Genomic DNA, 13,683 nt, shown 5'->3' on the forward strand with positions numbered 1-13,683 from the left:
TTAATTGAAAGGTTTTAATTGTCAACTTGCAAAGAAGAAGGAAGGAGCTTTATTTTCCCCTTGCTTAGGCTGTTTGTCAATAGGTAATGAATATGGGATGTGCTAACACAGAAACCTATTAAAACCATTCTCAGGTTTAAGACGCTCATGACCAATAAAACAGAACACGACAGCCATGGCAGTAAGACTGTTGAAATCAGCGATATGAAATACAACATTTTCAAGGTATGTATCTTACCTTTTCTTTATTCTTTTCATCTTCTCACGTACTTGGAAGCCAAGATTAAGCCAGAGCTTAATATCAGGGGTAATTTATGAGTAGAGGTGGAGTTCACTTCAACACACCAGTATTTCAGGAATATTCTGATCCTTGTCAAAACTCTTCAGGTAGAATGAACCTTAAAACAGAAGCCTCCAGCTTCTATTCTTATTCTCTTACTAGGCAGCTGACTCCTCTCTAAAGCAAGAGAAACTAGTCTGCTACTGAAAGTAATTTTTACACGTGTAAGACACCATTTCCATACTTCTTACAGCACCATCTTCATTCTATGCTAACAAAAAGTAAACTTACAGCAAGAGGTGGGCTGCCAGGCTTTGTATCAGTTCAAATGAGATGATCAGAAATCAGTGGTGTCCCTTTCAGGAAAGGCTCAGAAATGAGACTTGCACTTTGCTTCTAAGGCATTTCCATATCTAATGGACCTAAGGGAGGTTCATTCATGATGGAGAGAAAATAGGTTACTGAACATGCACCCAAGGCAAAAAACAAGTCCGTGAAATGCGATAGTGAAGCTGTTCCAGCCTCCCAGATCTGCATTTCAGGCTTGGAAAAAAGGTACGGAACAGGGAGATCTGAGGTGCAGACCAGGTTCTGTAACTGTATCACTTCAGGGCTGAGGCTTTTCCTTCTTCTCTTTCTATAAGCAACCAAAATAGCAAAGCTGCTGGTGAGCAGCACTGTCATCTCACAGGGAGGGAATGCAGTTGACCCTGAGAACAATCCTATTCTGCCTAAAAGGGGTTATACAAGTTTCGTGCTGCAGAGAGGACATCCAGATTTTGCTGCTCAGGTCAGAAAACAAGAAAATGTAACTGAGGGTATTGAAACAAATCTCCTTAAACAACATTTTGACATCAAAAGGCCTCTAAAGATGAAATTTTGCTTCACTAGAGAGTGCAAAGGATCACAAAGAATTAAAGCAGAGAAATACTTCACAGAATTAAACAATTTGACAGTGAAAATCAGACAAGCTGATGGCATTCTACAGCAATTTCAATTATGGTGCACAGAGGACGCTGAGCCACCAGAGATCTAAGTTCTGCTTAGAGCTCTGCTGGCAAGCAGCTTTGCTCCCTGTAATTCTATTATACAGATAAGGCAATTATAAAAACAGCAGCTTAGTTCTGTTCCCACCACTGTTAGAAATGGTGCAGCACAGTCCCCACACCTGCTTACACAGCACCCAGGTCACTGGAATGACTTCTCCTTCCAACACCAAACCCAATCATTCCCTAGATGGGACAGTACCGTTTCATGGGGGGTGTGCTCATGTAGATCAAAGAGCAGAAGCTGCCTCTTGCTCTCCCTGCAAACAATTAGGCCTTTTCCTCTGGCCCTGATGGGGGGCTGGAAGCTGATTAGAAGCACAGCAGGGGAGGCAAGCGGCTGGGAGGTCCCCGGGACACACATGCTCATGGTGTGGCAGTCGCAGTGCTGGAGCTCTAGCTGGCAGCTCCGCGTGTGACCTGCCTGCGAGGCTTAACCAGACCGGATCCAAGACACAGTTTTACAAGGACATCCGTGTTGCCCAGAGACACGCTGTCACCCTCAGCATCAAACCCTCACCAGGGCTCTTTTCAGAGCCTGAGGAAGAAAAGAGCATTGGAAAGCAGCAGATTTGCAGCACTAAAAAGAAAAGCCCAGCAGCAGAGTCGAGAGCCAGCACACCCCACGGCTCCTGCCTGCTCAGGAAGGGGAGCGCAGCCACTCACAGCCCCTTGCGCCTTCCATGATAACAGCTTCATCCTGGCCCTCTTCCCATTTCAGATGCTGATGCAGTATTTATACTATGGAGGAACAGAATCCATGGAAATTCCCACCACTGATATCTTAGAGGTGAGAGTTTTTCCTTCTAAGTCTTTGCCAAGTGCACTGGGGCATAAAGAACTTGAAAAGCAAAATCCCGGAGCCAACAGCAAGCTTCCAATCTAGGAGTGTATTTAACACTTTGAAATGAGCTTAAAGTTTCAAAACATCATTGCTGGGAAATAACGGCTACCAATTATGGTTTATTATGGCAGTCAGATGCTGGGAGGGCACAGCAGCAGGGAGGGAAATTGCTACAGAGCTTTTAGTACCCTGAGTTACAAATAGGCCCTTTTACAATGCTGCTCAATCACAACTATTCTGATGAAATCCAAGCTTGAAGCTAAAGACTACACACAACTATTTTCTTCAGAGAGGAAAGGGGGCTTTGAGCCGTCTACAGCTCCTATGTCATGGTGACAACATAGCACAAATACACTTCCTGCAGGAGCAGCAAGCCTTTGCTAGGAGGGGAAATCTGCCGCTTTAGCTAGGCATAGAGTGGCCTTTCTGCTCTTTCATGAGGACTTGGCCATTAAAACAGGGAGGAGGAGATCATTCAGAGAGGAAACCATCAAACCTGTCTGTTTGCGTCCCTAAGCCTTTCAAGGCTCACGAGCTCAAATAGCTTCTCTCTCGTCCTGATAGCTGTTGTCGGCTGCCAGCCTGTTTCAACTGGACGGCCTCCAGAGACACTGTGAAATCCTCTGTGCCCAGACAATCAGCATGGAGAACTCTGTTAACATCTATAAATATGCAAAGGTACGTGTCCAACTGTCTTGTGTGGGAATCACACTGCAGCAGCGGGCAGGCTTTCTGCAGGCTTGTTTTAGAAACCAAATACAACAGGCCCAGGCTGGGCACTGCTCTGCTGGTGACTCTGCCCCAGCCGCAAGTGAGATGTGTTAAAGCCGTCCTGCACGGCCTCAGTGTGTTCCCTGTCTAAAGCAATCACACATGAAATGGATGCAGATCCCTGCAGAGCAGGGGAGACGTGTCTTAGCAGGCTGATACAGCAACGGCAGCAAAGCCCAAGGGATTCAAATCCTCTCAGCAGCAGGGGCAATGCATCATCCTACAGCAACTAAGTAAACCCTTTCCTAGCACTCCGACTGCTAAAATGCATTCTTTACAGCTGCAGAACAAGCATGAACCATTGTGTGACACAGGCATTCACCTCTATAGCAAATAACCCATGTTATCAACAAAATCAGAGAGAAAACACTATGCCATTCCCCAAAGTTTGCAGGGGCAGACCCCTTAAAGACATGCACAAAGGCCTGATGTTGATGTGCCCGGTTACTTTGCATCCCCTTTGTGTCAGAGGGATCCTTTTCAATTCCTGACGCTCACACTGGACCGCTCTTCCCGTAGAACTCAGGCTGGTTTCTTTCAGGCCCTACAATTTAACAGTATGTAGTGGTAGAGGGGAAAGGGAGCATTCCCTACTGGCCTTCAATGCTTTTCCTTGAATTACTGTTTGCACAGAGTTCCCAGAAACAGAGATGGGAACGTGCACACATTTAATCCTGAAATTGAGTTTCGTTGTGCTGCTATTAACTGACCTGCCCGCACTGGTTCTGAAGCAGAGGGAGCCAGATCAGAGCCACAAATCCACCTAACGTGGTTTAGAAGTGTAACATCCCTATTCCTCTACATTCAGCTCCTTCCTCCAGGAGTTCAGCTCCCACCCTATGAACCGTGTTCTGATTGCCTTGAGCTCTGTGTGCCATCTGGCAGTGCAGTGTTCCATGTTGCAGCATAGGAACTCCCAGCTCTCACAGTTAAGCAGGTACCTTGGCCACTTCAGCAGCAGCTGCTCTCTGCTCCTTTAAGAGGAAAAGGCTGGAGTGCAGGCCATCAGGGAAGGAATTAAAGCTGCTTCAATGCCTCCCTGCACACACCTGTGCCTGCAAAAAGCACCAAAGGAAATGATCAGCCATCAAGGGTCCTACCCTCAAAGCGTTTTTCCACTGTTTTTGCCATCCTTTTTCTGTCTTAGAAACTATTAAAGGGAAAAGCACTAGAAATAAGAAGCTCAGGCATGTCCTTTGGGTCTGTGCCATGCAGGAAAGACTTAACTCATCTTCTCTCCTCTGCAGATTCACAACGCACCTGAACTTGCCTCGTTTTGTGAAGGCTTCTTCCTCAAACACATGAGCTCTTTGCTGGAGCAGGACTCATTCAAGCAGCTGATCTACAGCAGGAACAGCAAAGTGCAAGGCCTGGACCCTCTGCGGGACTTGCAGACAGCCCTGGCCGCCCGCCTGCACTCCGTGTACGTCACCTCCAGGGTGTGAAGGAGCAGGAGCAAGGCAGTGGCAGGAGCACTGGTTCAGTGTGCACGGGGAGGTGCTGTCAGGCAGAGCTGGGGCTTTCCTGTTTGTCTTCTGGATCTTGCTGAAAGTCCCCTACAACAGACACCCCCCAGGCACCCAAGGGGCCGAGCCTCGTCCCGCTGACCAGGTGGGAGTTGGCTTCTCTGTGCTACTACTGTCACAGAAACACTGTCACAGCACAAACAGGAACTGAGGCTGCAAGTGAAGAACCTGAACCAAAGGGAAGATCAACGCTGCCGTTTACACAAGCACAATGCAGGGCTGTAAAGCAGGGAGGCAACTGACCTAGTCCCAATACCTCGTAGGTAGACTTGTCTATCTACACACCGTAATGGCCACATAGTTCATACACATAGATGTTTTACTTGTACAAAGGCTGCCTAGAGGGTTTCTAACCCTACAGCCCACTGCCCATTCAGCCAGTGATCCATCTGAACCCAGAGACTGGCACACACCAGCTACTTCACTGTAGTAATAAACACCAGCATCTGTACACATCAAGAGACTCTGACGTAAGTTTTCCCCCGACGTGTTTGCACCTTGAGAGAGAGATCTTGTAGATGTTCAAAGCTGAGTAGAAACTAATACTAACTCTGAAATTACTCACTGTTTAAATCCAGAATGAAGAACTGATCTGGGGCAGGGAGGGGAGAATCGGGGGGGGTTGTATTTTTATAACATAGTTTCACTGTGCTAGTTGTAAATATGGATCCATCTCAACGAGGGAAGATGAGACACTCAACCCCTTCACTACCAGGGTTTGATAGCCCCAGTCACCTCTACCTTAGAAACCTGTTTCTGAGCATTATCTATGAGAGCTGACACCATAAGAGATGCTTTCTAAAAGACTCAGGTGTAGCAGGAGCTAGTGCTATGCTGGAAAGCTACCCAATAGCATAAATAGCAATAAAAGTCTCCCTGGGGCCCAGAGGAACAAGTAACTTGATGGTTTGTTCTCTCTCTGGAGCTATATGGGATTAGAAGCCCTGATCTCTAGCCTCTGCTTCCACAGCCATTCCACTGGACCATGGAATGATGTTCTTTCCACAGATACGCTACTTGGGAGCATGGTGAATACCTGGCTGGTTCCTAGAGGTGGGCTCAGTTACGTTGAGGCAGCAGCACTTAAGATGCCTCAACTCAGATGCCCAAGAGTCCATCATCCCTTTGTTCCCAGCAAACATGTTTCTGGTCCAGGATTACTCCCTCTAGGCCACGTTCTAGCTGTCTTTGGAGAACTAGAAGGAGATGGTTCCATCTACAGTTCTGAGTCTGAAGCAGTGTTTTTGAGCGTGCTTTAAGTAATCCCCACGACAGGAGGCAGTTGTATAAAACCACATCTTGCCCTTACCAGTAGCTTTAAGGAAAGAGCTTCAGATATTCCCACTGATCTCTGTTAGCACCCCGAAAAGCATTTGCTCATCATTTGGTTTAGGTGGGTGAGGGAGAAGAGGAAGCCAAGTGGGCAGCGGAGAACTACTGCTGCTTAAAATCCAACCATTAATAACTAAACACACTGGAAGGAGGTGGCTCAGCTGAGCCCAAGTTGCAGAGCACAACACAGCCATGGCTTAGGTAGATGAAGGGAAGGAGAACAAACAACAGCATCTCCCAACACATCCATCAAAACCTGACATACCCTCAACTCCTCAAGTATTTACACGAGATGCAAACTGCATGCACGGATAAAAGCTGTTAGTCCAGGCTCAGTTAAACCAACACGAGTTGGTCAGGGCACGCTCCAGTTTGTGCTTTAGGTGCACATCCACTCCTGAAGATCACCAGCTGCAATAACCCTATTTATTACCAGGAAGCCACAGAGGGGTTTCAAAACCAGCACTGCAAACTACCACAAAAGGCTTTATCTTGGAAAGTATTTTCAAGTAGCTGCTCCGGCGATCTCTGTACAGAGCTGTAGGTCCTCTTTTGTTGCTGTAATATGACGATGCTTTGTTAATTGTACATTATTGTTGTCATTTATGTAAATGTACCAGGATTTTATTAACAATGTAATTTTAAAATACACAGCTTCTGCCATTTATTCTGCTCTTCTGACAAGGAGACAAACCACATTTAAAGCCACTTCTGTGGAAAAGGCTGCTGCAGCTTTAGCATCTTTAATTTGTTTTGGTATATATATATGTAAGCATCATCCTATGATTTAAAATGAGGGATAAAGAGGAATTAATTTCCCCTTTCTAGGCTCAAACGTTCTCAAGTTTATAACCGAGTTTGCCATTAGTTTAACTTGCATTTTCCCTGGCTGAAGTTTACCTGTTTTCCGTGAAAAAGCAGCAGATGGCTGCATGGTGACATCAGAACAGCTTCCAGTGTCTGAAGGGGGCTACAAGGATGCTGGGGAGGGACTCTTCATCAGGGACTGGAGTGACAGAAAAAGGGGTAACGGGTTCAAACTGAAAAAGGGGAAGTTTAGATTGCATATAAGGAAGAAGTTCTTTATCGTGCAGGTGCTGAGGCACTGGCACAGGGTGTCCAAAGAAGTAAATGCTCCATCCCTGGCAGTGTTCAAGGCCAGGTTGGACAAAGCCTTGGGTGACAGTATGGTGTGAGGTGTCCCTGCCCATGGTAGAGGAGTGGAACTGGATGAGCTTACAGTCCTTTCCAACCCAAACCATTCTGTGGTTCTAAGATTCTATGGTAGTGTTGAAATCCTAAGATGCGTCGCTACAGCAGAAGGGACAGCGAGGGTTAAAGCAACTGTTAACCCAGTGGTGTTTGAGCAGTGGGAGTTAAACACCTTCCACTCCGTCCCCAATAAAATGGGTAAAACCAAGCCCCATTCTTCCCAGGTCACCTCAGAGCCCCAAAGGCTAAACCAGCTCCAGCTGGTGCCTGAGTCTGATGCTTCACCATGACAGGAGCAGGACTCCCATCAGAGCAAAGAGCATCGACGAACACTCCAACAGCCACAGTCAGGCATGCGGCAGAGCAGGCACAAGGGTGTTTATTTATCTATGAGGCAAGAAGTATAAAGTTTTAAGAGCAAGAATGTGACCCAGGGCTCAGATGTGACCCAGGGCTCTCTTTTCCTCCCCTAAACTTGCCCCCTAAACCTTGCAGCTCCCCGTGGAGCTGGGGGAATGGCTGAGCTGTGACTCGGAGTTTGATGCTACCCCAGCAGGGCTTAAATGCTTTATAGGATAGAATCATAGAATAGTTAGGGTTGGAAAGGACCTCAAGATCATCCAGTTCGAAGCCCCCTGCCATGGGCAGGGACACCTCACACTAAACCATCTCACCCAAGGCTTTGTCCAACCTGGCCTTGAACACTGCCAGGGATGGAGCACTCACAACCTCCCTGGGCAACCCATTCCAGTGCCTCACCACCCTAACAGGAAAGAACTTCTTCCTTATATCCAATCTAAACTTCCCCTGTTTAAGTTTTAACCCGTTACCCCTTGTCCTGTCACTACAGTCCCTAATGAAGAGTCCCTCCCCAGCATCCCTATAGGCCCCCTTCAGATACTGGAAGGCTGCTCTGAGGTCTCCACGCAGCCTTCTCTTCTACAGGCTGAACAGCCCCAACTTCCTCAGCCTGTCTTCATACGGGAGGTGCTCCAGCCCCTGATCATCCTTGTGGCCTCCTCTGGACTTGTTCCAGCAGTTCCATGTCCTTTTTATGTTGAGGACACCAGAACTGCACACAATGCTCCAGGTGAGGTCTCACAAGAGCAGAGTAGAGGGGCAGGATCACCTCCTTTGATCTGTTGGTCACGCTCCTTTTGATGCAGCCCAGGATACGGTTGGCTTTCTGGGCTGCGAGCGCACACTGAAGCCGGCTCATGTTAAGTCTCTCATCAACCAATGGATCCTAAATACATTTCAGAGGAAACCACAAATACAGCCAGAACCTGTGCTGAGCTGCTGAAAATCTCTTCATAATGGTTTCTTTCCTTGAATATCCAACCACACATCCAAAGGGAACCACGCATCCCCTCTGGTGTAGGTATAGCATGACTCAAACGCCAGTTCTATAACAAAATACCATCACGAGCATCTCTCAGCATTTTATTTACACCAGCCATGAGAAGCCTGCTGGCACCGACATGAGGGGTGGATTCTGCCTCCTGCACTGTGCCCCTGCCCCAGCAATGCCTGGAAAACCACCAGTACAAACACTGAGAATCATGGAATGCAAACACCTACAGTTCCCTTTGGAGCACATTTACTCCAACAAGGAGATGAAATTGAAAGTTCCCATGAAGCTTGTTGTGTATTGCCTGGAAAAGAGAAGGCTCTGAGGAGACCTTGTAACAGTCTTCTGTAACCCCAAATGGGCTACAGGAAACCTGGAGAGGGGCTTTGGACAAGGGCCTGTAGGGACAGGCCAAGGGGAATGGCTTGAAACTGCCTGAGGGGAGACTGAGATGAGCTCTTAGGCAGAAGCTCTTCCCTGTGAGGGTGCTGAGGCGCTGGCACAGGGTGCCCAGAGAAGCTGTGGCTGCCCCATCCCTGGCAGTGCTCAAGGCCAGGTTGGACAGGGCTTGGAGCAAGCTGCTCCAGTGGAAGGGGTCCCTGCCCGTGGCAGGGGTTGGAACTGGATGAGCTTTAAGGTCCCTTCCAACCCAAACCATTCCATGATTCTGTTTTATACAAGTGCTGCCCTTGTAGCTCTCAACAGTAACAGAGCAGAGTCTGCCCAGCTTTGGGGAAGCACAAACCTTTGCTGGCTGCAATCACACATTTCAGGGAGCAGAAGGAAATACACAGAGCTCACACATCTGCTGAAGACGCCCCGTGCCTTTCAGCCTCAACTAAAACCTCCTTGCTCTCTAACAAGGCTCGGCACAGCGGGCAAGCACCGGCTGATGCAGCACCACTACTGACTGGCCCTGTGCCCTCACCAACTGCTGCCCAAGCCACCAGGCATGGTGGCCTCCTGCACCTGCCACAGCGGAGACAGCCAAGGGGACTCCAGAGGGAGCTGCTGCTCTCCTCTTCGCCTGGAGGAACAGGGCGGCGAGCTGCTGTCACCATGGTCTGTGGTGAAGCGGACTCAACGCTAGATTTGCCCCCACAAAGGGCAGGTTTTGAGTACAAGGGATCCATTCGTCCCCAGCAAACATAATATTGCACTCAGCTCTGTTTGCTTAAGGAAAAGAGGCAGGAGAAAGGGTTTGTGATAGGCTGAGAAGTCAGAGCACAGCAGGGAAGGCAGCTTGCTCCAAGGCTGCTGTTGTTTCCATGCTGTCCCTATTCCTACTGTCCGTAACTGGAGCACAAGCAGACCACTTGCAGCAGCACGGCTGCACTGTGGAAGCTCATTGCTTCATGTCCACACACACCAGGCAGGCAGTTCACTACTACAGACTGAGCCCAGGATGTCGGGTACCCAATATTCCCGTCTCCACCTTTCACTCAAGCAGAAGGCAGCACCCTATGTCCCTGTTCCCTACCTCTCCTCAGCCTTCACAGCCCTGCTAACACAAGGCATTCCTGATCAAACACATGCTATGTGTGTAGTTTCGGGGCCTTTATCAAGAGTCAGGCTTGTGATTCAGAGACTACACAGAGAAGTAGCAGTGACATAAACAAAAATCCAGCTGTGGAAGCATAAAAACCTCCCAAGGGAACATCAAGATGGCCAAATGGAAAAGGCAGAACTTCCTCCTGCCCCTTCCATGCCCTGCCCTTACCCAGGCCACCAGCCTTGGCTTTCCAGACAGCTCACTGCTCCCTCACGTAGCTGTGGGAGGCAGAGCCCCTCCTGAAAGCACAGCCAGGGCAGATCCTCAGCTCCACTGGGTTTACTTCCTCCCTGATACATCAGAGGTCAGCTCACTCCAGCTGTCAAAACAGCTCACGGGTCTCCAAGCAAGCGGGATGATTCCACTGACAACCAGGTCACATCTACCCAGCACCTGCAGGGAAAGCTCAGCTAGATCCAGCTTTCCCGTGTTCCTCCAATCAGCCACAGTGCTCCATCACTGCAGGCACAGGAGCAGACAAACCAGGAGCAACGTGACACGGCAGTGATTCCAGCACTGGAAAAGGACATCAACTGACCCTGCAGGTTTAAAACAGGCCTAAGACCCTAACGTAGGTGGTTACTGGGGTGTGCAAAGCTCTGTCCTCCCAACTCAGGAGGAACCGCAGCTGAGCTGGTTTTGCCTCTGGTTAAACGCACTTCAATTACTGCACCAGGCTCCTTCAAGCATTTACAGCCCCATCTGCAGGGGATCCAGGCACAGGAAGACCAGAAACCGGCTCTAATCAGAGAGAAACACACTTAAAACCAATCCAATCCCAAAAGCCAGAGCTACAGAACTCACCCTCTTCTCAGCTCAGTGTTGAGGGCATTTTTAGTGCACAGAAAGACACACAAACTCACTCTGTGGTTGGACTGTATTCAACTTGCCCTTACTCTAGGTGGAATTTTAACCCAGCCTGACTGATGGGAAGCACAGACAGAGGAAAATGTGGCTTGACCAGACTTGTTAAAAACATCAGAATAAGAATGCACATCTCTCACTTCTTTTAGTATCTGAGGGCTTTTTTCCACTTTGCTGTTCAAAGAGCAGTAAGACAGAGGCAGATGAATCCAAAAACCTGCCAGGAATCATAAAACATACATGGAAAACCTGAAAAAGAACTGCAGACACACGTTTCCTGCAGAAACAGAGAAGTTCTCCTTAAAAACAACTCCCACTCGCACACCCCAAACCCTCCAAGTCCTTTACAACACCTCAAGCACACCCAGCTCACAGACAACAGAGCAAGAAGTACTACAGCCTATGGAAAGTAGTGGGAAGATCTCGGCTGAATAGAAAGATTCTAAACTGCTTGAAGAACCCAGATGAATTCTACTCCTCCCTTCCACCTTGACTTGCAGACAAGTTACAAGTCCTGCTGGACTGTAGGACTTCCACAGATCCGCTCCCACTCAGCCTGTCATCGTGAATGCCCCCATGTACATTCCTTAAGCCAGTGCCAGTCAGCCACACAGCAAAGCTTTCATTACCGCTGCCTACAAGCACAAGTCCGTATTTCCTGGAACAACCAGGATCTTGGGCCTGACTTCAGGCTTACACAGGAACAGCTTCATCACAAGCACGTGCAGGTCACAGCTCTGGCACGGGGCCAGTTGAGCTCATTCACTGCTACACAGCTCTTTAGAGTGGGCTTATAAATAAAGAGACTTTAGCATATTCTTCACATAAATACAAGCTGGTTTTGAACTTCTTGGCCATTTGATCTACAGCTTAGGACTTAAAAAGCACAAACCCATTTCTAAGCCTTAACAGCACATGGGTGTTCTATCATAAAACTTCTCTTACACCTGAGTTTTAAACCTATTGATAGGACTAGAGTTTAACAGCCCTCCTAAGCCATGCATTGTAATTTGCACCACTTCTGCACTTCAAGGAAGTTTGATCAGCAATTTCGTAGCACAAGAAGCAATGTGGAATAAAAACAGCCTTCTGATACTGTCACTTATTAGACAGCAAGACCTAGAGCAAGTAAAACACTAGCACCAGGGTGAACAACCCCAGCAACTCGCATAGGTTAGAGAATCCAAATAATTACTGATGCTTTATTAGTGCAGTTTCACTATGCTTTAAAAGGACTCTAAAAGTGTTTAAAGCTTCAACGTGCAGCCTGCTAAACCACAGCTGAACCTTGCCAAGCAGATCATGTGAAGCCAATGATATTCAGTGAGTAACCATGTGATACCAGTTCATTACCTGACCACCGGTTCAAGCACATCTTTGCTGTCCCTTCCTCAAGCAGCAAGGATATGACTGACTTAGGACAAACCATAAAACCCCCCTTTTACTGCAGTAACCATCCCTCAGACAAACGTGACCAACTCGAGAGGTTTCTGCAATGAGCTAAGCAAGACACTGGAAAACCACAGTTCTACAGGCACTCTTCTGTTTTTGATGCTGCAAAGCCCCTGGGCTTAGAGACCAGCTTCCAAAGGGCTGCCACTTCCCTGTTTTTAACAAGAACAGCAAAACCCAAGAGAATTCCCACTCACCTTTCCTTCTGAGGACTTCCTAAACAGCTGTGAAGCACCTCCACGCTTCTTGCCTTCCCTGTTTGCTCCTTTCACAAGTTCTTCAGAGCTGGTTCAGGGCAGGCTGCCAGTACTGCTCTTTCACACAGCTGGGGATAACGGGGCCCCTCATCAAGCCTTTAAGGGCTGCAGCTGCAGGTCTCCCCTCTCAGGGCTCAGCTGTGCCCAGTGAGGGGGATGTGCTATTGCTGCTACCTCTCACACAGTGGCTTGTTAACCAAAGATATACACAGGCTGTGTTGTGCAAGGGCCATGCTTAATACAGTCACTTCACAAAACAGCCTCCTAGTGAAGAAATAGTCTTTACCAAGAAGAAATTGTTTCCTCAAGGAATTGCTGGAAAAAGGAGCTGTGAGATCTGTAAGTAAATACAATGCAGCTGAGTATCAGCTCTAGGTAAATCTTTCTGCTCCAAGCCTCTAGGACATGAAGCTGGAACATCAAGACAGTGCACCAGGGTATCCAGGTTTGGGACAGGGACATTTTATGTCAAAGGTTTGCCCTGGTTTTGAAGTCTGACAGCCAGCAGACCTACACCTACAGTTCTGCAGCCACAGAAAGTCCCAGCTCCACACTGGTTCTCAGTTATTGCCAAGCAGGAGACACTGAGTGGCAGAGCTGGAGAGTTCAGTGGCTTCTCTGCTCAGCAGTTCCCTGAGCTCAGAGAAGATCACCAAGATCACCAAGATGTTATCAGTATAACAGTGCTGATTTCCTGGCAACCTTAACAAAAATACTCCACCAAAGCCAAGCAGCAGCTCTAGATGAGCAGCCAGCAGGGAGACAGAAAGGCCAAAGCAGCTTCCCCTGCTTGAGAATGAGGAAATGTAAATTACTGAGCTATGGGAATGCTGAGACCTTGTGAGCAAGTGTGAATGCAAACGAACCGCCTTTATTACAGCTGCTTGAGGAGCACAGTGAGTAGGAACTATAGGCAACCTCCCAGACTAGAAGTGTTCATTGTATACCCTGAGCCCCTGTGAGGACGGATCAAATCATGAGTCTGACAACACCGTCAGTGCGCACTGAACAGCCAGCCCCAAATAAAAAGTCAGTTGTAGTACGCAGCAAAAACTCCTTCCTGTTACAAAGGAGCAGCAGCACCACTGAACCAACAGCTGCAGGTATCAAGATGTGCTGCAATGCTAAAAGTGGAACACCGAAGCCTAACATATTTCCATCCTTTGTTATCCAAACTCTAATGAAGACACCAAGCA

At 48.1% G+C, this 13,683-nt stretch overlaps 1 protein-coding gene across 2 annotated transcripts in view; it reads left to right on the plus strand.

Moving 5' to 3' along the window:
• ABTB2 (ankyrin repeat and BTB domain containing 2) overlaps positions 1–6,448 on the plus strand; it is a 158,653-nt gene extending 152,205 nt beyond the window's left edge. For both annotated transcript variants that reach the window (XM_065684525.1, XM_065684524.1), the window contains 4 exons: positions 135–225; positions 2,048–2,116; positions 2,735–2,848; positions 4,189–6,448. In XM_065684525.1, the coding sequence (XP_065540597.1) occupies positions 135–225; positions 2,048–2,116; positions 2,735–2,848; positions 4,189–4,386 (472 nt within the window). In that variant the 3' untranslated portion in view covers positions 4,387–6,448. The remainder of the gene's footprint in view (positions 1–134; positions 226–2,047; positions 2,117–2,734; positions 2,849–4,188) is intronic.
• Positions 6,449–13,683: the final 7,235 nt, after the last annotated feature.

The sequence above is a fragment of the Lathamus discolor genome, chromosome 6 (assembly GCF_037157495.1).
Source record: "Lathamus discolor isolate bLatDis1 chromosome 6, bLatDis1.hap1, whole genome shotgun sequence".
Lineage (NCBI taxonomy): Eukaryota > Metazoa > Chordata > Aves > Psittaciformes > Psittacidae > Lathamus > Lathamus discolor.